Genomic DNA, 27981 nt, shown 5'->3' with positions numbered 1-27981 from the left:
TTTCTGGAAGTCTGCAGTCCTGTGTTGAGAATCGTGGTCATTAACATCCAATCGAAGAGAAGCCTTAACAAAATAAACCTTGATCTCAATAGTATTTCTAGCGTGTGCATGCAGTCTATCAGTAGGTTTGCCAGAACTGTGCTACTTTTAAATTGTGGGTGGATTTTTATTCATCTGTGGGTTGAGGGTTAGGTATTTTGCATGCATTAAATTAATTATACCAGGGTTCTGGCAGGCAGCTAGAAAAGCTTAAGGCTTTACTTTATGCAAACAGTATTTTTGGCAAAGGGAGACACGATTTTCTCTTGTCTGCAAGAAACAAATTTTGGGGTTTAGATTTAGATTTCTCTTGTAGGCTGTTGAACAGAAGCAACAGTATGTTTTAGTACACTGTGTAAATTAAAAAGAGGAAAATATTTACTGTTCATCTCCAGAGCTATGTAGATTATAAGGAGTAAATGCTATAGGATATTTATCAGTCTGCAATATGTTACGATGTTTACATTCACAACAGTAATGGTAATGATGTCACTACGAAATAGCAATACAGCATTAAGTGGAAGTAAGTCATTTTTTTACAGTAACTGGTCACCTGGCAAGCTATTTTGTTATCACAAATCGAGAATACATTTGATTAGAGGTGAAACACTGAAACGTGAGATGTGAGGCACTTAAAACATGAGCCATAATTCACCCAAACTATGAAGAGGGTCATAAATATTGTGGGTAGACAGATAGAGGCAAAAACTGTTCGAGAAATATTAGAACAACAGACATCTTGAAAAGGACTTTGGAGCTTTCAGAATGCAAAATTATTTGTGAATGCATAACAGAATGTCACGCACATTTATAACTAATAAACATTCACTGAACAAGGTCTAAAAAGCTAGAGGTGTTTTATTTAGCATCTATTGGACAGCCTACCTTGTCTCTGTGTGGCACCGATGTGAAAAACTGCCACCTCCATTGCCATTTGTCTCCCTGGATCTCCCAGCGGGGCCCATGCCTGACCCTCCACATTTTGTCATAACTCATGCAGTCTAGAGCGCCAACTCAGTATTGCACACTGACTGCACAACCTCACCTTATTGAGTATCTTTGGGGCTGATCAATATTTAATGCAGCCTTTAACAAGATCAGATTTAGCAAAGAGTTTCAGCTCCAAGTCTCATCCAAACATGGCTACCGTGGCCTAGGGCTGGAAAATATGTGGAGAGGAGCATGAGCTTTTTTTGGTGTTATTAATGTAAGTGCTTGACCTGCGCCTGTGTGGATCTGAGGGGAACAGAGAGCCTTTCTTGTTCAGGTTGGTGTTCAGGGCAATAGCCCTATTTGCTGATACCCAAAGGCACGATGTAAAAATTACATACTGCCAGACCTCTGCTTTGTCCCTATGGTTCATCCTGCTAGAGGATTCATTCATATTAATGGGTGATCACGAGCACCCTTATGTAAACTGTAGGTAGGGAAACAGAGGAGACGTTGAGGACAAATAGGCTGCGGTGATGGGAGATGATCGAATTTGAACGTGCTGATTCTCCCTCTATAAACGAATCCTCTCCCTCGTCAATCAGGCCCCTACACAAATAGTACATCCGTCAGCCTGTTGTTTTCCCTTTACCATTATCTCCCCCTGAAGCGGTCAATAGCCTTAGGCCCCAGATCAAACTGGCTCCATATTTAATAAAGCCCTCCCAGCAGCCCAGCCTGAACCTCATCCCAAGCCTCCATTCATTTCCACCATAATTACCTGCGCCTCCTCCCCCAGCCCACCCGAACCCTTGACCAGAATCCAATCTGCACCATCGCCCACAGTAAATCTGGGTGGTATAAATAATAATGTGTGTGCAAATGAAATGCGAAAGATTACATTTGGTCACATGAAAGAGGAGGCAGATGGGAGACCCTGAGGGGCAGGTCTCAGTGGCACATCCGTGATAGAAGAAATATCTGAGGGTTAATTTGTTTTAATGCCTTCAGCAAATCTTCGGTCCCCATCTTATCATCGAACGCCGCCTCTGTCTCAGCGTGCAACGTGTTCAAGAGCCGAGGGTTAATGACATTAACGTTTTGTTGAATCCGCTACAATGGGGATCGGGTTTAATGCTAAAACAATGGGGCAGTGGAGAAAAATATCAAATTAATAGGAAAAAAAAGGGATTTCTTTTAACAGCACATGTATTCAAAAGTTGCCGAGGCACATCACTTTTTGAGTGACAGATTCTGCACCTGGGACTGCAAATTACAGAACTAATTCTGGGCCTGAAGCAACTGAAGTGTGGGGTGAGGAACGATCAGTTTATGCAAAATTATGAAATCTGAGCTGTGAATAGATTGTGGATTACATTTAAATGTTACTGTAACTGGAAACAGGTGGAAGGAAAGCTTTGCCATGGGCAAGGACAACTATATATATTACGTGTACTGTACAAAATATATACAGTATAACAAAATACAGATGGGTGTATATCAAAGATAGATGATTCTGAAATGTTTTGCTGGGTTTTAATGGCTAGGGTCCACATTTCTATCCTGAGGGGTGTGATCTCTCCCAGAATAACAGTGTCTCTTTCCACAGGTTACAAGGGCTCACTGAATGCTTTACTTTTTGACAATTATGGAAATTACATGCTATGGTCTTCCCAGTCAAATATCAACCCTGTTGAAGACTTCTGGAGGACTTTAAAGCTGTGTGTAAGTCATTCTTTCCCACCACCATCAGCAAACACCAGCTGAGTGAATATTCTTGTTGTACATTCCTCCAGTTCAATTCCAAAGACTTGTAGAATCAATGCCATGCTGAATCACCTTACTAATAATGCTTTTCCACTCTGTGGTGCAGCTTGGCTCGGCTCAGCGCGTTGCTAATAACCCTCCAAATTGTTGTTATTTTTACTGCCCGAGTTCCGGGTGCTGAATTTGGTTATCCTTTTTGCCCATGTACCAATCAAGCCGAACTAGGATATATAGGAGATGCACCAGCTGTCACTGATGTTATCTATTCAGAAAATCTTCTTGAATAATCTGTCTGGATTCAATTGCTTCATAGGCTAATGAAGTGTTGGCTAAAAAGTCCTTGTTCTGGTATATTTAAGATTTTAACCATTTAAAGATGCAGTTTTAAACAGCGATCTAAAGTTTTAGATTTACATCAGTTTTGTTTACGCACAGTAACTTTTCTTATCAATATTTAGGGCAATATTTAATCTCTTAGTATAATCCATTTTCTAGTTAGGCCAAATTCCAAATTCCTTGTTATTCACTCTGTTTGAGCCCTACATGCAACACTGAAAATGGAAAACCTTACCTTCAGACATCAGACATTCAGCAACAGAAAATGCATGACTACTTGTGTGTGTTATTTAACGTCATTTGGAAAGGTTTGCACTCAAACGCCTCTGTATTTTCTGTAAGGATTAAAGTATTGGCACACTTGGCTATGTTTAGGTTTTTGGGCATGTTTCAAGTGAAATTCCGCTTGGCTTTATTTTCGCTAAACTAAAACTGCTAAAAGTATTGTCTTTCTTCGATGTGCTGCCATAACAAACTCACTCACCAGTTCACTAGTTCCCTAAGTGACAAAGAAAAGCAGCAGCACTACACACAGTTTATCAGTGAATCAGATTTAATAATAACTCTGGATATGGTTCCTTTAAGAATGCTTCATTAAATAGTTGCTTCCTTGAATGGCAACATCAACATGCACATAACATACACAAATCCCTTCAGGTCTGAATTTCTAACCTAAATGTTTAGATCCAAAATTAAGTTCTTCGACAGTCTTTTTATCCTCAAACTCCTTGCTAATATTTGCTCTTCCTGTATAGAACATCAGAGAAATGTAAATGTAAGCATGTGAGCAAGGTGCTGTATGATATTGTGTCCTCTGTCAGCCAGCTAATGGTGTTGAAAATGTCCAGAAAAAGCTGCAGGTATGTAAAAGAGGAACTGGCTTTGTGTCTGTATTTGGCATAATGTTACAATTGAATGACAAACATGATTAATGGCCTGAAAGATGGGAGGGGGTGGGCATGGGTGGAGAGAGAGAATGCGCATGTGAGAGAAAGAGAGAGAGAGAGAAAGAGAGAGAGAGAGAGAGAGAGAGAGAGAGAGAGTGTGTGTGTAAGATAGATGGGGAGCGCTGAGGATAATTTACTTGAGGGACAATTGAGGTCTATTCAGGAGGCAACTCCGGATTAGTGGAAGACTTGTTTAATTAACAATGACACTATGCAACCAGTTCCAAACAAGTGGAATACCAAATATTTAACTCCCCTATCTTATTACAGGAATAAACACATGCCTTGCATGCTGGACATTGCTGACAGTGAAAAAGAGGCGACAAACCGTGGCTCTAATTCTCCAGACTCTCCATATCTCATCATTCCCTCCCCATTTAGAGTGCACAGAGCATAGACAGTGTCTAATGATTTGCTCATATTAAATATTAATCTATGAATAGGAATTCGTCCACGATTTCTTACTTTCTTTGGGGGAATTCATTTGGAGAATTCTGGAGAATGTTGAATAACTGGGACAGAGCATTTTTCAGTTCATTATGTGCAGAGATTTTTCAAGCATGACTGTTAGGAAATTACATCCATGCATTTCTGTCAATCTGATATTTTCGTAGGAATCTTACATCTCAGGCAGACGAGACAGGCCTTCCTCCACAGCCTCAAGCACCAGGTTCTAGAGTGGAGCTGAAAACCGGGTTTGGGGAAAGACGCCACCGTGGAGCTGACACCTTTCCACATGGCAGGATTGTTTAGACGCTCCTCAGCCTGTTTATTTTCAGGATCAGCATTCCCCTGTGGATGTGGGAACACTGATCCAGATCCCTGAACCTGACAGTGAGTATATAAGTGCAGCATGACATGAATGTTTGCTGGTGAATCCACCAACCACCCCAAAAACACCATTGTGCCTATTACCCTTAATCGATGTCCCATGAAAAGAACATATGAGGAAGGGAGTACTTATTTTTTCCGCCTTGTTTCTGAATGATGCTTTAATTTTGGGGAAATAATGTCTATACATTGAACCACAATGTGTTTTTTGTTGTTACCTGGTTCTTTAATCCCTGATAAATAAAAACAGAATTTATGTGGAGCATCTGTCATCCGAGCAGGTGCCAGTTGTTATTTATAGAAGCGTTAAGAAGAACATGTAGAAGTACAAGTGCATTATTATTCTATAAAGTGCAATACAAATCTGGCAATATTGTCAGAGCTTTTGATCAATCTGAATCAAGAACATCACTGTGGTATATACTGTACATAATGTACAGAAAAACACAACTACCATTGAGTGCAGAACAAATATAATGATTTTGTAATGTCATTAAATAAAAGAATTAAACCACTTCACTGGCTACATCTCAGTTTGAAGCCCAGATGAGTAATACTAATAATCAGTTTATATATACAGTACTGTGAAAAAAAGGCCTCCTACTTTTTTGTACATATTGTTATAGATGCACATTTGCATTATTTTTAGTAGGAAATCATTTTATATTTCCAAGCATTATTTTTCAAACAACAACAACAACATTTTTATGTCTTCAAAGAGCAGTATTTTATGTAACAGACCACCTTTCATACAAAAAAAATGAGGCCTGCTGGGTTTTGCATGCAAAAAAAAAATAAACAAACGAGTGAGAGAGAGAGAGAGAGTGAATGAGTGAGTGAGTGAGTGAGTGAGTGAGAGGGGGGGACTGAGTAAGTGAGAGAGAGAGAGAGAGGGAGATGGAGGGAGAGAGAGATAGAGAGAGAGAGAGAGAGTGAGTGAATGAGTGAGTGAGTGAGTGAGTGAGAGGGGGGGACTGAGTAAGTGAGAGAGAGAGAGAGAGAGAGAGAGAGAGAGTGAGTGAGTGAATGAGTGAGTGAGTGAGTGAGTGAGAGGGGGGGACTGAGTAAGTGAGAGAGAGAGAGAGAGAGAGAGAGAGAGAGAGAGTGAGTGAGTGAGTGAGTGAGAGGGGGGGATTAAGTAAGTGAGAGAGAGAGAGAGTGAGAGAGAGGGGGGGGATTGAGTAAATGAGAGAGAGGGGAGAGAAAGAAAGAAAGAAAGAAAGAAAGAAAGAAAGAAAGAAAGAAAGAAAGAAAGAAAGAAAGAAAGAAAGAAAGAAAGAAAGAAAGAAAGAAAGAAGCAGATGTAACAGTCAGCAGCTAATTTCATTATAAAGCTGCATAAATGATACCTGACTACTGATGCATTTTTAAAAGCTGTCACACAAAATACTGACTTTGTTTAGATTAATTCTCCTTCTAGTCTTTTCTATGTAAAAACATTTCATTTCATTTTAATTTTGAAGGTTTCACAAAACGCCTTACGGCATTTCTTTGCAAGGGACTAAGACTTTTGCACAATAGTGTACATGAAAAGAAGTTTCTTTTTCTAATGGCAACAAGGACATGAGAAGGAGGAGCTCATCTCCTGAAAAGAGACTGGAACTTAAGCGACTGAGGAATATGCAAATGTCCCCTGAATCAGGGCAGTGGATTGTCCGGCCGCGTGGCACGGTTCCACGCAGGCCCGAGCGGCGCTGCTATGCACTTCCGTCTGTGCGGCCTGCTGTGTCCCCGCAGTCCCCCAGAGTCAATGCAGCTTGATTACACTTCATCCCCACCAAATTATAATGCAAATAACGTTCCAGCTATTAACCATGCAAAACGCTCTAAATGTGTACGCGTCCCTGCGGTGTGTGTGATGTAAATGGCTATGTCACATTAAAAGTGACACCGGTAATTCTGCGCATTGTGGAGTTATTGGATGCCACATCGTATGAGGCGTTGTGACAGCTATGCAGATGAGTGCATTTTGCCGTACCGAGTCAATTTGACACAGTCACGGGAGAGAGATTGCTTTTTTAGGCATAATGAAAGCACAGAAATTAAGAAATTACCTTTGAGCAAACTCGCCCCCTATCTCACCGGCAGTGGCACAAATTCAGCTGAGCCGGAAGAGGAGAAGAACTACTTTAGATTCATGCTCACTCATTGCTCATTAAGAGACCTTTAACCATAACAGAATTATTATAATAGAACCAACTGAGAGGTTTTTAAGATTCAGTCGAATTGGATTTTATTCACAGGACATGACTGTCTGGAAAGATCTTTTCTCACTTGTAAATCTTGGATTACTTTTTATGGTATGTGTATGAGAAGGGCAAGGAGGGAAAAACAACAACAACAAAAAAACCTCAGCATATGAATCACATTCAGATGGGAAAGCTAAGTTGGCATTATGAATCAGTGGGAACAGATCTAAAACGCAATAAAACTGTATCATCACTCAATAAAACTGCATCGTTTGAGGAACTGCTAGAATATAAAGTCCCTTGATGTGAGATTCAATCAAAAGCCTCAGTGTTGAATAAATAAAAAAATAAATAAAATCTAAATAAATAAAATAATGATCTGCTCTGGACCTTTTGTTCTGTTGCTTTGCTTAAAGAATGGTGCAGACTTTAAATCTTTTTTCAGTAAATATGACTGGGAGATCCATGACCTTCTCGTGCTGCACAATATAGTTAAAACTATTGCTATCCATATGCGTTTGAAGACGGATAACTCAGCGTTATCCAGACGTCGCTGTTTGAGGACGATGACCCCCGACCCTACCTCAGTATAACGTATTGATATACTAGAATAAACAAATCCTCTTCTTTGTCTCTCATTTGCATGAACTTTATCTAATTTGAATAAAAATCTTGAGGTAAGTTTTGCTATATTTGATCCAGTTGTCTTTGCTAATGCTGCTCAAAAACTAGATGGCCAAAAGTATATGGACACCTGATTCTAAAAACCACAGGAATGGAGTTGGTCCCCTAACAGCCTCAACTTTTCTTTTTTATTTGATTTTGTGCCCATTCACCCACAAGAGCACTATAGGTTAAGCAGTGATGTTCAGCAAGAAGACTTAGTTTGAAGTTTTCAGTTCATCCCAAAGGTGTCTAGTGGGGTTGAGGTCAGAGCTCTCTGCAGGCAACTCAAGATATTCCACATTAACCTTGGTCTTCACGGAGTGCGCTTAGTGTACAGGGGCGTTGTGTCATGCTGGAACAGGTGAAAGGAAATCCTAATTCTGCAGCCCACAAAGCCATATGTAATGGTGTGCTAACAATTTTGTGGAAACAGCTTGAGGAAGGACTACATATGGGTTTTATGATCAGATGTCCACAAACCTTTGGCTAGATAGTGTATTTTTCTATAATCAGCATGTCCTGAAGTGTTTTATTCCTCTTGGACCATACTATTCATTTTTGGGAAAAACATAACACACTGTAGTTATATGCAGTTTCGGAATGTTTGCAAGATCACTTACAAAATTTGCAAAATAACTAATGTAATAACAGCTGTGAACAGTCAAGAGTTACCAGACTCTATATTTTTATAGAAATATAATATAAAATTGCTACAAAGCACTGACACTGGTGACTCCTTCCAACATCTCCTTGTCATAAAACTTCTCCGTATCAGCAATAACACCCCTTTTCTTTTCCTTTCAATGTGTTTATATCAACTGCCTGTACTATACAAACAATAATGTTAGAAAGAGTGCATAAATATAAACCTTACAGCCTTATAGCTGTCAGAGATGCTGTTCCAGAAAATGACAAATCAGAACTGAGCATTCAGCAGCACTGTGGTATAAATACGTATAATAGGTTGTGTGTAGAAAGACACCATATGACAGATTTTCTTGCAGCTTAAAACAGGGCTACTTTAAAAACAGAATCATTGCTCCTCAATCTGTTACACCTCTTGCATCAGTATGTGTGGGGACATTGCAGGACTCCTAGATGTGACAGCTAACAAACAGCAATGCAACTAGTGACTGGAATTGCCCAACCTTGCGCTACACTAAAACCAAGCTTACTCATCATGTGGGCAAAACTGTGTGGGGAGATTATGGCTGGAATTAAGATTCACAGGGAATCGTAATAATATTCAAATAAATTAGCTAGTTACTTAGTCATTAAAGACATTTTTATACATCAAGGTACAAAGTAAGTCCTAAAATGATAATGCTTCTGCCATATAAAGGATATACGTTTGTTTTTTGTACTTTTAATACATTTATATTTCATTTCTATTTTGCATTTAATTTATATTTTCAAATACATTTTGTACTTTTGAATACATTTGAATATCTACATTATTCCATTTATATTTATTTTTCTTGTAATCTGAAGCAAAAGAATTTCCTTCGGGATGAATAAAGCTCTATCTTATCTTATCTTATACTGTAGATCTTCACCAAATTGCTGTCCATAGGCTTGATTACTCCCTCCCCCCCTCAGACACACACACACACACACACACACCGCTCACTTAATACAGTAACGATACAGTATCTCTCACTTTCTCATAGCAATGTTAAGAGATATTGAGATGTAGATAAGCTCTGAGTGACTATAAAAAGAATCTGACAGTTTGTTAATCTCCATCAGTTTCAGTGGAACCCAGTGGCGGGGTTACAGTGCTGCTCTCATCGCTACTCCATGCCTGCCTGCAATTTGAGCTGATCCCATCCACTCGTGCTCTAAACACGCAGCGTGCTGAAGAGGGCTCCTGAGTGGGCTGACTGGGGCCTAATTAGGGAGCTTTGTTAATGACAGGTAGTGTCAGATGCTAATGAGGCCCTGATTGGAGTGCGGGGGAGTGGAGATGATTGGGATGTCTTGCAGCTAAAAGTCAAATACTCATCAGAGCAGACAAGGGGCTGCACGGCATTCACATTTGAAGCAGTCTAGGCAAAGCAGTTAGGCATGATAGTGTCTGCTGCGGCTGACGCTGAGGTCTGATCATACACCCATAAATGCTTTTAGAGCATTTCAAGCAGTTTTGCAAATTTATGTCGCTAAGCCCTTCAATCAGTGGCTACTTTTTCACAATTACTAGCGACAATCTCTATGAAAATGTGATGCCCATTTTACATTGCAGCTACATAATCTGGTAGTTTAACACATTCTATTACATTTATTCTGTTATCTCTTTAACAACAGACATCGTCACAAAGCTGCTTTACAGTAATCCAGATGTTGATTTGGATCTCTCATGAACAAATCAGACAGGACAGAAATGAAGCCCATCCACAGCTGGGTGATATCAGATAGCATCAATCGCAGTAGACATGTGTAGAAGAGTAATACCAAACATTACTGCTACAGTATTGTGATTAAGAGACATGGCATATCCACTAACTGTTTTGGGGCAAGTGCAAAATCTTTAAGCTGTAAACAATACATGAGACTATCCACAGCAGCAGAAGGTGAAGAGCAAGTGCACAAGCTCCAAGCAGAAATCTCAGACACGTCTGAAGGGCGGCATGCAGAGACAAAGTCGATCAATAATAGCAGAGTGAGCATCATGTTGAATATTCTCTCTCGTGTTAGGATGACAAACACAGCCCAGATTATTCACAAAACTCACTATTAACTATTCAAGCATGCAACGTACAATTAGCTGTTCGCGCTAATTTTGCTTATGTTGTTTAACTCCTTAAACACCCATAAGCAGGTCCAGACATATAATCCTCACTCTTCGAACTATATCCCTTTCTTATTAGTATCTCTACATACAAATAGTCAGTTGAAACTTTAGGATATAGGTTAAGATTTTAAAGACTAGTTATTTGACACACTATATGATAGAATTGCAATAAAATCTTCAGACTATACAATAACATTCTCCATTAAAGAATATATGATGACGAGCCTCTAATGATAGAGGCAAAGAAAACGACTACCTTCAGCTCAGATCACCAGTAAGCATGATCAGCACTTTGTGCAGAAAAGGAGTCACATAAACTGAAATAGTCTTCAGTGAACTTGAGGAAATAAGGATTTATTTTTTTGTGAGCTTCAAGTAATCTTTGTTGTTCTCTTATTGGTGGATTTTTGGGAGTAGTAAACACACTCTGAGGTTTTAACAAAAAATTGAGACACTGCCAGAACTTTGTTGTTGGCTATCTTTGTTTGCAGTGGCACTGAACTAGCCGCAGGTGAACACGTCACGGTTTCATGTCCAGTACATTTATCCGTTTTTAATGCAGCTGATTAGTACAATGTTTATGGCAGCGAAAATCTTACAGTGTAAAGCCAGCTTGAGAGATTGAATAAGACAGTAAACACAGCGTTTTCATCCCTGTCCATTTACAGTGAATTACATGCAGTAGTAAGCACGTTGCACAGGCCATGACTATAATGCGTTTTGAAGCGATACACTACTATCACCTGTCTGTTTGCAAGCTTTCTGTGATATTTCTCGTCCAAACTCATCAGATGGCCTTAAAGACAGGGCAGCTCTGTCTTAAATATAGCTGCGAGCTCTCCAAATGAGCTCTCCTGAGACAGCTTGCAACACCGGCAGTCATTTTTCAAACAATTTAATTGGTTTACTTAAGTCAGGTGACACTTACAGCGGTGCTTTGTTCCATGTCACTGTGACATAAAGGTCTCCAGATGCAATTAACCCTGTTTCTGAGTCACACTGTACAGAGAGCATCTTTTTGGGAGGCAGCCATCTGACGAGCAACTTGACAAATGCTAGAATTTGTACACGATCTCTGGGATTTTAGAGAAGTACTCTTTTTCTTTTTTTCCTCCCAAAGTTTTTACCCCCTAATTCTTACAGTTTGCCAGCTCCTTGATTTTAGGCGGATATGACATAATAGTAATATCAGAAATATTAGGAAAGGTGACTTTTTTTTTTTTTCGGCGAAATCAAGTGGAGTTCTTGTGTGTGAGAGCTCCTTGAGTGAGAAGGGAGGGAAAATTCCTCACAGCATTTCAATCCTGGCAAACAGCGGACACTGTGAGTCATGACACTATCCGAGGGCTCCAGTGAAGTGTGTGGGTGGACAGCTGCTGTGATGGTGAAGTATATGAAGAGAGCTTCCTTGGCCGAGTCAAGGGAGCGAGTGAGAAAGAGAGAGAGAGAGAGAGAAAGAGAGAGAGGGGAGCAGAGGGAGGGAGAGAGAGGGAGTGAAGGTGGAGGGAGGGGGTGAGAACGACAGTGGAAGATGGATTTCCACACATTTATAATAGCTGTCACACCTTACGTTCTCCGAAGCAATTTCACATTTGAGAATGGGACAGCGGCTCAAATTAAAAATGACATTAATTTCTGCCAGCCGGCACACATTGCATTTTTCATCCCAGGTGAAACACTTTTAGATTAGGGCCTGGAATGGTATAAAAGTATTTCAAAACAATATGCATCAGTCAGGGAGGATTTGGTATTTAAGGGGATATGCATATGCTTTCGGATATATATGAATTTGTCTGACTTTTTTTTTTTTTTTACACCTTATTTAAGTCATTCTTTGCTTTCTGTTATGTGATATCATTTATAATTGGCTCATGGGAGGAAAACTGAACGCAGGATCATGTCGTTAATGACGCATACAGCTACATTCATCTACATTAAGTGCTTTGGGGTGGGAACACTTGGGATACGTACTTTATGAGACCGGAACTATCCGTTGCACACAATCATTCACAGACAGGGGCAATTTTGTGTAGCCAGGTCACTTATTGGCTTGCTTTTTTGGAGGAAACTGGAGAAGGTGTGATTTCAAACAGAAAGTGGAGAAGATGTGAAACTGCGAACTGCACAGACACAGAAACCCAGATGGAGCTGGGAACCCTGGAGCTGTGAGGTAGCGGCGCTGTACACGACACCTCTGTGTGATACACCGCCATTTAATTCAACACTGCATGCAGACATCTATATTAAGAGAAGTATTTCCGTGAAGGTAAATACGTTCAAATATAGTATGTTAATTTCAATCTGTTGGGGTCTGAAAACTCAAGATACAGCTTACAAATGACAGGGTTTTTGTGAAAAGACAGGGTTTTTAAGTATAGCAGACAGGGTTATTGCAGCTATCTTCTTGTTTTACAGTCCCAATGAAATGCTAATTCTGCGCTGGAGTCGCAAAAACAATGACACGGTCTCTTAAGAACCTCCAGAGAGCACTAAAAGAGATAAAGCAATCATATTGAGATGAAATCCTGACCTCTGAACTGAACTGTGATATAAAAACCAAATCCACTGGGAATAAAACAAACTTACACAACCCTTTCAGCTCTGTGTTCATTTTTGTGCATTTTAATTGTTGTGCATATCTGATATACATTCTTTTGCAGATATATTCATATTTTAAATCACACATCATTTGCTTGAAAAAAATGTTAATTCAAAATCAAAAAACCATGAAATGTTTCAAAACAGTTTACTTTATTATTATTTATTTTTTTTTAAATCTTCTCCAGACAAACACATTGATTTCTGGACCACAGTAGAGGATGGAAACCTTTCACAAACATTTTTTTATTATCATAATTATTTGAAAATACAAATATAAAATTATACTTTCCACATCTGAGATGTGAGAGACCCCCATCCACTTTAGTTTATTTTACAACAGGGCTTGAGCAAGCCATAGAAGAAGACCTGAAAGATGCTTTCAGACGTCAGTCCGTTCAGTCAGTTCATGCGGTAAAAAGTCCGTTAAAAATGGGCAAGTGTTAGGAATGGACAAGGCAATCAGAGAGGCGAAAGCTGGGGAGGATAAACAGGAGACTGAGTTCCCGAGGGAAGCGTCAGAAATAAAGACCATTCCCCTGTGACACCTGCCTTGTCAACTGTACCGGGTCCCTACAGAGTTAAAGTTAAAGGGACACGTGTACAGCTAAACTAACACGTTTCCCGGCTTTCTAACTGTCCCAGTAGTGCACAATGCAGCTTCCCCCACAACACGTGATTTCAAACATGATTTCAGTGTAGACTACTGACCCAAACGTTTTCAGGGTCACTACAAATGATTAATAAGCATTATGAGGCAGCTTCAACAAACAGCTTTAACAAAGAGATATATACACTATACATATATATCCTGTATCTGTATACAAGTATATACATACGTCATTACAGTATGTCGTTACAGAAAGAGACAGAGAATGTGTGTGTATGTGTGCATGTGTTTGTCTTTGTGTGTGTGTGTGTGTGTGTGTGTGTGCGCAGAGTAGTTTGTTCCTTCAATAATGGGATGATCGTTTTGGCCATTGCCTAGCACTTGCCTCAAAATTCAAGTTTTGAATGGATACGGTAGTTCATTTCGAATATCACCCAACACCTTCCAGGTCATTTTTTTTTTTTCCTTTTCCTTTTTTATTATTTTTTTTTCCAAAACCAACAAATATCCAATGATTTAACTAGTCTAGCAAGATGTGTAACATTCATCTGCTGTAAACGGCTGTCGATGGAAAAATAAAATAATGGCAACAGAGCCATGCTACCTTAAAGTCCAAGCTACAAGATCAAATTAGAAAAGAACGAAAATATATAAAGAAAAAAAAACGAAAGCAACTGAATGAGAGACATTATAGAAGGCTATCAGAAAAAAGGTTGCCAGCCTTCATTTTAATCAAGAGCCAGATCAGGATTATAAGTATGATAAACTCATAATCGTATATTATACATAATTCTTTTCTGCCACTGTTTTAATCTCGCTAATGTGAATTTGACAAAGCGCCGGATGCAGTGTGGCAGTGAGGAAGCCTTTCTTTATGCTATAAACTCATACCAGTGGTAAGTTAGAAATGTTTGTAACGAGGTTATTCATGTGCGACAGCTTCACACAGCAACACAAATTATTATACTGTGTGTAAACGGTCAAATCTAGAATTTCCTTTTTTCCAGGAAAGACTACAAAAGTACAGTTTTAAAACCTCTACAGCAGTGTTTCCCTATCAGCTAGAGTTCTTTAGGAATCTAAAACCTCAGCAGGTTAAACTCGAGTGTGGAGTAAAAGCGGCCCGGCGTTGGCGTCCGGATGAAATCTGAGAGCACGGATCAGAGACACAGAATCCACACGGTAATTAAGAGCTAAATCTCACATATAGAGGAGTTCGATTAGAATTAGCTTACATTCATAATCCCTGAGAACAGATTTCATTCCCGGAAAAAATATCTCAAGTCTTCGCTGTAAGTTGTACGGAATCCTTCTAGGACCGTTAACGGCAATGAACCTGTCTTAATAAAAACGGTTTAGTTATTAACACTAGCCTAATTCTTTTGTTTCACATGCTATATGAATACTTCACAGTACTTCTAATAATTCACTGTTCGTAGCTGTTGCTCTGATAGCTTCGATTAACATGAAGAACTGGCACTAAGGTTACAGCGTACAAAAAAAATAACCTTTAAGATGGCCCGAACCTAAAAGATATATGAATCTGAATCTATGCAGACACAGAGACACAAAAAAGTATTTAAAAATAGTAGTGGACTCTTTTTTTTTTTTTTCTTCGGAAGAGTATAAATATCAAAACCTATTACAGTTTTATCCGTATCTATAATTATTAGGCTAGATCATCATTACTCAGGTAGAACGTACTTAAAAAAATATGATTTTTTTTTTCCATTCCCGTAATAAAATCCTTTCCATAATTATAAATTGCGTCCCTCTTAAAAAAAAGAAAGAAAAAAAAAAAAAAAAAGGGTTTTGCATATCAAGCGTTAGCATTTAAGGTAGTATGGCACACCCCCTTTTCAAACATTCAAGGGTGGGGATCCAATTAATGCCTTGTTTACAACTCTGTCTTACCACCAATTTTCTTTCTTTCTTTCTTCTTCTTCTTTTTTTTTTAAACTGGATTTCATCGTGAGAGCTTTGGTTAGTTGAAACCATGTGAGAATCAGAAAAAAAACCAACCCAATGAACACAAAGAAAGACAAAAGTAAAGGTGGAAAAACGGCATGGAAACGATGTTCAGCATATTTTTTTGTTTGTTTGTTTAAATGATTATCAAGAGAAAGTTCTATCCTTACTGGTCCTAAATCTACTAAATCTACCACTACAGCTCTACGGTAACGTTGATTACATAAACATCTACGACTATTCACTAAGAGAGAGTGAGACAGAGATATAGCGAAAGAGCAAGAAGACGAAAAGCGGGAGGCAAAAAGCGGGGGATAGATAGAGGGGTGAAACAATCGGATCAACAGAGAAATGTACAGACCACTACACTGGCATCAAAAGACAGCACTCTTGTACAAGATAATTTCTTTCTTTTTTTTTTTTCTTTTTACACACTACTGAAATACAATGATCAACAGAAGATTACTGGATGATGCGACAGGGAATGGAGAGATCATCAAATGAGAAATACAGTACATAGTAACCGTAATATAGTCAGCAACATATTTAACATAGTCATTCACTTCCACAAAAATAGCAATAAAAAAAAAAAAATTATCCCCTGTTGATTTTCAAACTGTGACGGGGATCCGCGCTGTTTTGAGTAGTTTTGTCTTTTGAAACAGTTTGAAGAGTTAGCAGGAAGCCGTCTTTCTGCTCTTACTTATTTCCTTTTCTTTTTCCCGTGATGTACAAAAAAAAAGAAAAAAAAGGATTCAGCATTTCCAATCGTGTGTTAGTTTCAGTAAAATTGTGGGAGGAAAGAAAAAAAGAAGAAGAAGGGAGGAACAAATGAAAATAAAAACACACTTGCAGCAAGGATGAACAACAGCACATATATATATATATATATATATATATATATATATATATATATATATATATCTATGTCAGTTTACACTCTTAAATATCACTCTTATTTCACTCAGCATTTTAGCATCATTTCGATCTCGTCAGATCCGACATGTACGTCATATGTGTGTAGCAGCTACTGATTTCATTCAGTTTCAGTGTATCGGAGGATTTCGACTATTGCTACCTAATAAACTCGGCTGTAACGTTGGCAGATCACAAGCACAGAAAAAAATAAAATGCCCGGAAAAACAAAAAAAAAACAAAAACAAAAACTATTAAATTAAAAAATAAACCCACACAGCCGTAAAGACTGCAGCCTCGCAGGGACAAACGATTCCTTACCAGTCCTTCATATGACCCACGGTAGAGAAAATCCTTAAACATGTGCAAATAGAAAATAATAAATTCTTTCTCACAGTGCAATGATTCTTTTTTTTTTTCATTTCAAGACAATCGTTTTTTTTTATTTTTTATTTCGTCTTACGATAAAATAAATTAATTTGTTACGTCCTCTAAAGTACATCCCACAGGACTGAGGTAATGGTGCAAAAAACAGTTCCTAATTGAGCACGGTAAGTCAGAAACGACTACAAATCTTGAAATATTGCCTTTTTTGTTTTTCCGAAATCAGGCGTTCTGTGTACTATTTATTTTTATTTATTTTTTTTTAGGACTACGGGAAAAACTAAAATTCGAACCAAAAAGTGAGAAGGAAGAAATAGAAGAAAAAATAAAAAATAAACACAGTTTACTTCTTAGAAAATCTCTCATTTTTTTTATATCACTGGTACTTAAAAAACATGAAACAAACATGTGCTTTGGATTTCAGTTGGATTTTGTTTGTAGGATGCTGATTTGTGTGTATGCTGTAAAGTATTTTCTCTGTGAAAGCTGTGCACATCTGATCTCACAATCTAGTCAATATGCTGGTTTGCTACCTGCACAGTTAGAAAGCCAACAGTATTTACAGAGCGAGCTAACAGTGTTTTATTGGGCTTGTGTCTGCAGTCGGGTTTCTCACGGCTTTTGTGCTACAAATGGATTTCGGTTACCGCACCAAGCCTGAAAGATCTTTTTTCTTTTTTTTCGTTTTTCCGTTTTTTGAAACATATTTCAGATTGAGAGCACAGTATGACCTCTAGAACACCATCACAAAAATATGGTTCTCTCTGAGATGGTTTGATGTAGTAATGAGTAATATTTACAGATTTTATAATTGTTTTCTTTTTAAATCTCATTTCACAAAGTATTAAAAGGAAATGTATAATTTTTTTTTCTTTCATCGACGACGACAACAACAAAAAAAAAACATTTATAAAAAAGGACTGTGAAAATATTGTAGTCCTCTTATTGCCCAAAATAGATAATAATGATAACAAGACGTCACATGAAACGAAGAACAGAGCTACTTAGATTTGTTAGTTACCCTCTCGTTGCTCTTTTAAAGGTTGAAAAAAATCACGATTTTTGAAGCAAGTCCTTCAGTGTTCTTGCTTCGAATGCAATGACATGAAACACTGGGTGTTATTATTACAAAGAGCCAAGAGTGAAGAGACAACTAGAGTGATGTTATTACACTAAAAAAAAAAAAAGCGAGAAGATGTACATTTACATAGTTCTTCTCATCAGAGAACATAGTATATAATGAAAATATTTCAAAACTAGTCAACCTCAAAGGCTGATCAGACTATATGATAAAAGATGTTAAAGAAACAACTTCAATAAAACCGGGGAAAAAGAAGTGAAAAAGGACAAAACGACAACATCAGCCTAGATTATGGGGATACATTAGGAGGAAAAAAATAAAATCCAAAAAGCCAGGTTTTCATTATAGTACAGCAGATTAATGTTGTTGTTTTGTTTTTTGTTTTTTTTTCTCGGAGATGATTCAGACATTTCTTTTGTTCTTCAGATCCTGCCATCTCAGCTCGTCCGTGTCTGTTCCACGCTGTAGTGCTTGGAGTTGTATGGCCGTTACCTGTACACAAAACCAGTTAGAAACTGTGGCCTGTCTTCCCCTGACCTCCCGATAAACTCTGCTGGAGCAAACAGAAGATTCACAAGCCTCATAAACGGCCCATTTACACAGTCTGGGTGAGATTTTATGTGTCAAATGTGCTGCATCTGAGCCTTGGGGGGACGGGGGGGATCCATCATTTTATAGATCAAATTTGAATCCTGGGTTTGGTGTCTGTGAAAAAAAAAAAAGCTCATTCACTCGTGAAATAACAGTAGTGTTTGGAATTATAGGCTTTTAGTTAACAGGACTCTATTTATTTATACGGCTTGGTCTTTTTTTATGATAATCTTATTACTATTCCGAGTCTGCTGCGTCTTGGAGGCTGAGTACAAGGCACTGATAAAATATAATATGTTCATATGAATACATAAAAGATGTCATTTTTAAGAAGAGATGTGGTAGCTTAGTGGTTGAGGTGCTGGACTACTGATCAGAAGGTTGTGAGTTTGAATCGCACCAAGATGCCACTGCTGGACCTCTGAGCAACCCTCAATTGTACAAAATGAGATAAAAAATATGTACATTGCCCTGGATAAGGGCTTCTGCCAAATGCTGTGAATGAACTCTAAACTACATTATACTATGTTCACTGAATTTCTCTCTCTCTCCGTCTCGAATGGAGAATTCTCAGATGCAGAACATATTGAACTCATTTACAAGCACACGCATGCATTAGTGTTTTCGGCATGCAGAAACAAAACTGTGGCCATCTGCACGCGACGCGCGGCTAGTTTACACAAGCTGCGCAAGCTCTGTTGCTCGCTCTGCGACACTGTTTAATCCAGAGCCATAACAGTTGCTAGCAAATCTCTGTGATCTAAGTCAAATTCTGTTCCTCCGATTAACTCAACAACAATTAGATTGGATTAAAAAAAAAAGGACGGTACGGAGTTAAATGAACCCGGCTGAGAGAAATAAACAAATCCGTTATACTGACTCTATGGCTCAAGAGAAGAAAGTCAGATAAAGGCCAGGCAGAGATAAATAAATAAAGCTAACACATTCTATGAAGGCCATATTTCTATTGACTAACACATACGCAGCATGCTACACATTACACATGATTCTTAAAAAAAAAAAAGCTCTACAATTATAGAAATATTAATTATAAAATGATAACAATATTTTTAAAAAATTAACAAAGCCATGAAGCATTTTTTAAGGAATTATAGCTGAGACCTTGTCAAAAATGAGTAACAGAGAGAATACAGTGCATCAGCATGTTGTGCTCAGAGCTGTTGAAAATATTAGCTCTTTACCTAATACCTCCCAGTGGTTCTGCTTAACTGGGAATCACTTTCAGTTAGGTGCCTGATAAATTTACAAGAAATAGAACAGTGCAACTGCTATTGGTTTATTTATTTATTATTATTATTTATTATTTTTATTGGTGAGTGTAATCACACGTCCATGAACTGATTAACGCTTCATATTGTTAAAACAAATATATAAATATTTATTGCTTAAACATTCAGTATATAGCGCCTTTTACTCAGTTGCTCTCATTGAGAAAGGCGCTATATACTGAATGTTTAAGCTGTTATAAACACTACATACCTATAATACATTCTGTTATAATTCATAACGCAATAACGCATTGCTATAAACTCTAATACATGTTTATCAGTAATCCCACCAATGTGGATAACTGCCTTATAACAAACAAACTGCTTCATAACAAACAGAACACATACATTTTATGAAGATATGAATTTATAGCAGGTTTGTATCTGTGACACATTTCTTTATATGGATTTATGGCCTTCATAGGAAGTGTTTTCAATATTGTAAGAAAAGCTGCCACTGATTATGACGAGATTGTGTCAGAGGAGGACGCACACACACAAAGGCATGCGTGTGTGCATATGTGCATGAACAAACACACATACATGTGCACAAACACACATTCTAGCGATTATCCATAACCAAATAATGCCAAATGATTTGCCTGTAATTAGATTTACAAAGGCAGTCAGTGTGAAAACTTTGCTGGAACACTTTCTGTGACGTTCAGTATTTATTAGTTATTATAAATGTGCATAACTCTTTGTAAGCTGGTAATGCTTCCTCATAAGATACAGTGCACTGTCTACATAATTCCCTGATAACTGATTTATGTTGTAAACCATATAGTGTTCCTTATTATAGTGCCTTACGGTGCATTACACAACCGTTACACCTGATCATGATGATAAATATTTATAAAGCAAATGTAATATTTATTAACAGTTTATACAAACATTAGCATAAACATTATCAAGGTCTCATCTATGTAGCACATACAGCATGTACCTTAATGAGCCTGGAATTACACTATATTGCCAAAAGTTTTGGGACACCCTTCCAAATCATTGAATTCAGGTGTTGTTTTTCAGAGGTTGAGCTTGACCCCTTAGTTCCAGTGAAAGGAACTCTAAATGCTTCAGCATACCAAGACATTTTGGACAATTTCATGCTTCCAGCTTTGTGGGAACAGTTTGGGGATGACCCCTTCCTGTTCCAACATGACTGTACACCAGTGCACAAAGCAAGCTCTGTAAAGACATGGATGAGTGAGTTTCGTGTGGAGGAACTTCACCTCAACCTCAACATCTTTGGGATGAATTAAAGCGGAGACTGTGAGCCAGACCTTCTCGTCCAACACCAGTGCCTGACCTCACAAATGCGTTTCTGGAGGAATGGTCCCATGTGGGAAAGCCTTCTCAAAACAGTTGAAGCTGTTATAGCTGCAAAAGGCCAACTCCATATTACATTCATGTGCAAAGGGGTGTTCCAAAACTTTTGGCATTACAGTGTACATTAGAATTAGGAACAATTTAAAATACCTTTATAAATGTTCATAATAATTATTTCATTATTCAATGATTAACATGACCTTTATTAACAAGCTGTAATAATTAGTTATAAGGGTTGTGCATTATCAGGAAGTTATCAATGAATTATGAATTAATAATAACTCACTAGAATTTTAGAGGCATTTATTGCCAACTTACCAAGAATTCCAAGCACAGTTATAATCATTTCTGAATATGAGCTTCACAGAAAGTGTGTTTTTCTTTTTTGCTTTCTGTGCTGAAAAGCAGAACTATTACATCATAGCTCTCCAGCTTCTTTAAATGAGAGTCATGCTCTGACTTTAAGGGTCCAGCGTCTCCAGGTGCACGCTGATCAAAAACTCTACACCTGTGCATATTATCCACATACAGCACTTCACACAGCCTCCGAATCAAAGGCGTGCGCTCTGCTAACATAAGAGAGGAAGCGAACAGAGCTCGGCCCGTGTGCTGCGACTTCGGCTGGGAACAGAAAGCAACAGCGCGCCTCGAGTAGACCGACTCACACAGCAACTCATGCGTGCTCCATACAGACAAGCAGAGAATAAAGGAAAAGTGGTTAAAACACTAAAACACTGATAGTGAAAGCTTTCAAAAGGTTTCTTCTACATGTAACACATTGTAATCTTGTGAAACCGTGTAAAAGCTTCCTGCCATATTGGTGATAAAGACAGACATCCATACACAGCACAGTACAGACTAAAAGAAGAAGGGAAAAGCAAAAAATAAAAGTGCAAGGAGAGTAGGAAGGAGAACAGAATAATAAACGGGTAATGACAGGATCTATTTCAATTAAAAAAAATAATCTACCTCAATTGAGATGGCAACCAACCACCTGTTAGGTTTCAATGGTATCCGTTTGTAAAAGCTGTCGCAATCAAAGGACCCTAAAAGTGTACAGTTAGTAATGGTGTCAGTATGCAGTCCAGTAAAAACAGCTCATAAAGCTATCACTTGTCAGTAGCCTGGATTTCCATTTCAATTACTGTATTGCTAGCATGAATAAACAGTTCATTTAAATTATTATTACATAATTCTATTATCACTTCTACTGTGAGGTTTACAGGATTTCTATAACATGACTTGTCATAGTTGCAGTTTCTATATTCATGCTAACAGTAAGAACATTAACATTAAAAACCTCATGCACAAAAATCTGAAGCAAAAAATGTTGGCAAAAGAAAAAGAAAGAAAAAGTCTCAAACGCAAATATGCATTTCTATGTATCTCAGAGACCAAACTGTGAACTTTTTCCGGATGACTTTATTGCCACGTGTGATCATTTGGCTTGAAGTCAGCAGTGAGGAGTGATGCTTCAGTTTCTGTGCAGGTTTTGGCCACATTAGAAACAGGAAGGTGAATTGGCCATGCTAAAGCGCCCTAGGTGTGACTGAGTTGTGTGATGGATTCGTGTCAGATCCGGGATGATGTATTGCTGCCTCGCACTGAACTCTTCCTGAAGATGAACGAATGAATGAATGAACTACTTCGAATATGTGTGTAAGTAGTGTTTAGGTAATGTACACACACAGAGCCCGAGTCTGTAGAGAGTTAGTAGAGGTCTCCGCCTCTAGTGCTGTCAATCAAAGCTGAAATTCTGTGAAAGTTTCAGGTCAACCTACATTCAACTCTATTTAGGTTAAAAGAATTCATCTGAAAGTCAAGCGCAAGGTGACTTTGTTAATCTCAACATTCAGGCTGGAGTTGATGAATGGCCTGTCTATTTTTCAGGGGAAAAGAAAAGAGCGAAGAAATTCTCACTTGGATTTCCACACAAATGTGAGATTCATAGCGCACTGATAGCGTGGTGTGTAAGAGGCAGTATCGTCAGACACAAAAGGCCTTATTCATTTCCCCAGCAGACCTTGATGTTGATTGCTGGGCTGCGGCTGAAAAACGGACGGAGCCAGTAATTCCCCGAGCAGCATGTGATTCAGCCTGGTCTCCCTCCTGCAGTCCCCCCCCCGGTGTGCTGACCTCTCCTCCTTCGCTGTCCCCTTAACTCCCCAAGCCCCTATCACTCTACTCTGCAAGTGCTTCAAAACAAAAGGGCGGAGGGAGAAGAGAAAGCGTCCGGCTTCAAAGGGCAAGACAACATTCTTACCACAGGTTTCCTCACAAGGGTTTTATTATTGCCTTATTGATTTACATACGCACTTTGTGCAGGAGGACTTTTCAGCGGCAGGAGACGATATGCCTGCAGAATCGGGGGAGAGGGAAGAAGAGAAGGCACTGTGCAAATGTTTGAAAATGAGAGAACTAATTGTAAGATTTCACTACTCCTGTCTGGCACATGGACAAAAGGCTCGGTGACACGCCATACTGCCGATGACAGACGGTACAAAGTTCACAGTTTGTTCTGGGGAAGCTGACAGAAAGAGCAGAGCGATGAAGGGAATGAGGAATGTTGGCAATGCAGTAACCACACGGTAAAGCTTCAGAGCCAGAGCACCTGCTTGGCACTAATGAGAGCATGATTCCACATTTTGGAGGCAAACTTCAGACAAAAGACTTTTTTTTTTTTGATAATTAGCCTGAGTGAAATATATTCATCTTTCAGCTATTTGACTTGCACTAGGTACAAAAGAATATTTTACATATTTAGCTCATGCCAGATCAAATTTATAATCCACAGCATATTGGTTATTAAAGTCAAATTTAAAGCAAAGGTGTGTAGACTTATTTTAAAACCACTAAAACTTCAAAGCCTTTTACATTTTTTTTTACCTCCACAAAGCTGTTTACTAATGACAGACTAGTGCGCTTTTTCTCTGAAACTAAAAGCAGCACAGATATGGTGCAGTGGGTGAAAGAGGGTGTGTTGGAATGAGCGGAAAGTGGAATATGTGTGTGAGATAGGACAGAGGGAGGAGAGAAAGAAAGAAAGAAAGAAAAGAAAAGAAAAGAAAAGAAAAGAAAAGAAAAGAAAAGAGAAAAGAAGAGTGGATAAGGGAAGAAAAGAAAAGAGGAGAAGAGAAGAGAAGAGATGAGAAGTGAAGTGAAGTGAAGAGAAAAAAGGAGAAGAGAAGAGAAAATAAGACAAAAAAGAAGAGAAAAAAAGAAAAGAAAAGAAAAAGAAAAGAAGAGAAAAGAAAAGAAAAAAGAAAAGAAGAGTGGATAAGGGAAGAAAAGAAAAGAGGAGAAGAGAAGAGAAGAGAAGAGAAGAGAAGAGAAGAGAAGAGAAGAGAAGAGAAGAGAAGAGGAATACTCACAGCAATACTGTGGCCGAAGCCGGAGCCAGGTTGAGGGCTAGCAGCGCTTATGTAATTGCCCACGCCGGAGTCCTGGCTAGTGGGGCCATACAGGTCAGCCACGGGTCCTGGACTGCTCGCTCCCGGAAAAGTTCCAGGCCGCGGAGGGTTGGTGCCTGCCAAAAAAGCAAGTGTGCCAACATTGGGGTAAGGAGCGAGGCTAGGTGGAGGACAGTTGCACAGAAGAGCCACAGAAACTGAGAACAATCACTGCATGCAAAGTCTACAAGACGAAACACCCAAAGCACTACAAATGAATTGTAATGAAAAGGAAGTGTATGAGATCTACGCAACAGAACACTACACTAAAGACAGCTCATTTGTGTGTTTTAGCTGTGATCTGTGCAGAGATCTATACACTGTGACCTAACCTGCAAGACCCCTTAGAGCCTACAGTGACTTCAAATTTCTACAAGCTTTTCTATTATTCATGGTACATTTTCTGTCAGTCATGCAGAAGGAAACGCTTGCTTGTGTTGGACACATCGACTCAGCATTCACATGGCATGCACGCTACAAAAGGAGCTATGGTCGGTGTTGAGTATGCTGCACGAGGTGTTTCGTGGCAAATGGAGGTGCTTTTTGTGAAGGCTGAAGACTTTCCTTCAGAGGCTTCTGTAATGTTAAAGAGAACCAGTGAGAGTGAGATGCTGCCTTGTAGGTGTCTTTCATTATCATAACCTCTCTCTCTATCTCTACCATTCACATACATACATACATACACACACACACACACACACACACACACACACGCACGCACAGAACTCTCCGTTCTTCCCTAGTTGTATCAAGTGTGCTCTCTTTGCGCTCAGAGTAGTCAAATTTGACTGCCAATTCTTGAGTCCTTCAAAGAAATTGCATGGAGGATTGTGCCACAACACCCCCTATCTAATCAACACCTGTCACAGGGAGAGTGCTCTCCTTCCCCTTTTCCTCCTTCTTTAAATATATGATGGTGATTATCTAGCTGTTAGCGTCAGGGGGCTTTTGGGCCTCGCGGCCGGCTGGCAGGCAGGAAATTGTAGAGAGTGTCTTGAGTAAAGCGTGTTAAAGACTGAATCATTGAGTCTCATTTCCACAGAGATGCTGCAGTTCTTTTCTTACTGAAGAATATATATATATATATATATATATATATATATATATATATATATATATATATATATATATATATATATATATATATATATATAATACATACAGCAACGGCCGAGAAGGTAACACGCTGGACGAATACTTCGGGAGGATGTCTGTGTTAGCAAAACTGCTAGCTTTGAGATCTAAAGCAGTATTTCTAGTAGGGAGATGAAGACTGGAGAACTGGAGGAACTTGTTAGCATATGAGATTAGCTCACTTTTAATGTATGGGCTGCTAATATAGTAGAACACTACTACCTAGTGTTCAAAGGGTTACGACTGACAAGAACCTTTAAAGAATCCTGTACCTGCATGTATTAGGGGTCATTAGTGCTATGACACTTTCCAAGCTCTTATGACTGAATCTTACTGTAAATCTCCACAGCCACAATCCAAAATCGAGTGCAAAGCCTTCCTAGGAGAGTGGAGGATATTATAACACCAAAGGAGGAGTCACTTTTGAAAAGGGATGATCAGGATCTGACCATAATGTACATACAAAACAGCACATTTTTATATTTTCTCTGCTTCTTAAGTCAATGTAATTTCTAACATGTTTATAAGTAGTTATGAACATGACATGACACGGTAATGACAGGGTTGGCTACATTTTCTCTGATCCTAAATAGTATAGTTCTGCTGATGCTTGACATCAGTAACATATTGAACGATCATGATGTTATAATTCAATGTATTCAATAGAGACCAAAATATTGGCTGGAATTATTTTCAGGATGTAATGATGATGGAGCAGTTCAATCCTAAGCTCACGTTACTGCCTATGTGGAGTTTCACATGTGCCATCGATGGCCTTTTGGGATTCTTCCAGGTTCTCTGGTTTCCTAACCACAACTCTAACCACAAATATGCATGTGTGTGTGTTTGGAGCCCTATGATAAACTAGTGTCCCATCCAGGGCATCCTACCGCCTCACTTTCATGCTATAAACTCTGGATCAACTGAGACCCTGAATAAAGTAGGTACCAAAGATGAATGAATGTTTTTTATTATTAAATGCACACCTATGTTACACTGCCAGGGCTACCAGAATACACCAATTAGCCAAACCCTGCCCCAAGGCGTATAGTTTTTAAGAGAGGTAAAATAACAATTGATATATCTGAGGGATGATCTCTCCATAGTGGCACAAAATGACAAATTAAATAAGTGTAAACAAACACACCCATTGAATTAAATAGAGGTTCTCGAAAACTTTTGCGGCCCCGTACCGTGTGGTGCTCATTTTTCTCTCTCGCTCAGCCCTGATGACACTTCCATTAATAAGCGAATATTAAATCAAGTTTCTCCACAGCCGGAAGCCTTCACTTCACCGTCCACTGAAAGGAGAGACTATTAATACAGCAGACTCCACAACTCATGAGGGTAAAGGATATGTACTAGAATAAAATATCGAAGAGAGGCCCCGAGGGACTATGTGCAGGAGCAGATATGTCTGATAGGTGGCGTCGTAGCATCAAGGCTGCTCTTTAGCTTCGTCTGTTTTTCACACAGATGGGTGCAGGTAGACAGGAGAACGCTGAGCGGAGAACAGTTTGTCAGTCGCAGCTCTCACTCTCAAAATGTCAGCAGAGCAAAACAGAGACTTCCAGGGAAGAGTAAAAGGGGAGGGAGGCATATATATTTATTTGTAGATCAGAGCACAGCCAACAGTAGATGGATATCTCAGGCAGGCTGTGTATCAGTAGGTAGTGTGGAAAGACGAGGCTGCTTTTGACACTTGAATGTGACATCTGCTGCTCAAAAAAAAACCCAGATTCTGCCAATAAGACGAACAGATTGCACCGACCTCCTTAAGCAGTGGAGTAAATGTTGGAAAAGAGGTGGAGAGAAGTCGAAAAAAAACCCCAAAAAAAACCCCACTACTCTGTGTGTAAAACTGTTCAGAGTTCCTTATGAATGTGAGTGCGGTGTACATATACACGAAATGGTTCAGTTTAGAATGATGTTATGATTAAAACTATCATGGAGTTAATCTCGCATTTAAAGAAAATACATCAGTGTTGAAATGGAAAGGAAATAGTTATTATAAAATCTAAAAAACCAAAAGATCAAATCCCCTAATTGTTCTTTCCGATTTCCATCCAAACGTGTGTGTGTTACGCCATGTTGCTGTAGGACGTCTGTAGTAATTCTAATAGATTTGGGATAAGTC

The 27981-nt window shown here is 38.8% G+C and overlaps 1 protein-coding gene across 11 annotated transcripts in view; it reads right to left on the bottom strand.

Annotated features, from left to right (window-relative positions):
* Positions 1-13102: 13102 nt before the first annotated feature.
* msi2b (musashi RNA-binding protein 2b) overlaps positions 13103-27981 on the bottom strand; it is a 246492-nt gene continuing 231613 nt past the window's right edge. For 4 of the 11 annotated variants that reach the window (XM_058413321.1, XM_058413328.1, XM_058413326.1 and 1 more), the window contains 3 exons: positions 24633-24787; positions 22231-22307; positions 13103-18544 (listed from right to left, as the gene is read on the bottom strand). In XM_058413321.1, coding sequence (XP_058269304.1) covers positions 22266-22307; positions 24633-24787 — 197 coding nt within the window. In that variant the 3' untranslated portion in view covers positions 13103-18544; positions 22231-22265. The other 7 variants (XM_058413320.1, XM_058413327.1, XM_058413325.1 and 4 more) reach the window with 4 other exon arrangements.

This window comes from Hemibagrus wyckioides, linkage group LG17 (assembly GCF_019097595.1).
Source record: "Hemibagrus wyckioides isolate EC202008001 linkage group LG17, SWU_Hwy_1.0, whole genome shotgun sequence".
Classification (NCBI taxonomy): domain Eukaryota; kingdom Metazoa; phylum Chordata; class Actinopteri; order Siluriformes; family Bagridae; genus Hemibagrus; species Hemibagrus wyckioides.
Note: the sequence above shows the minus strand (reverse complement) of the source record. Positions and strands in the feature narration are given on the sequence as shown.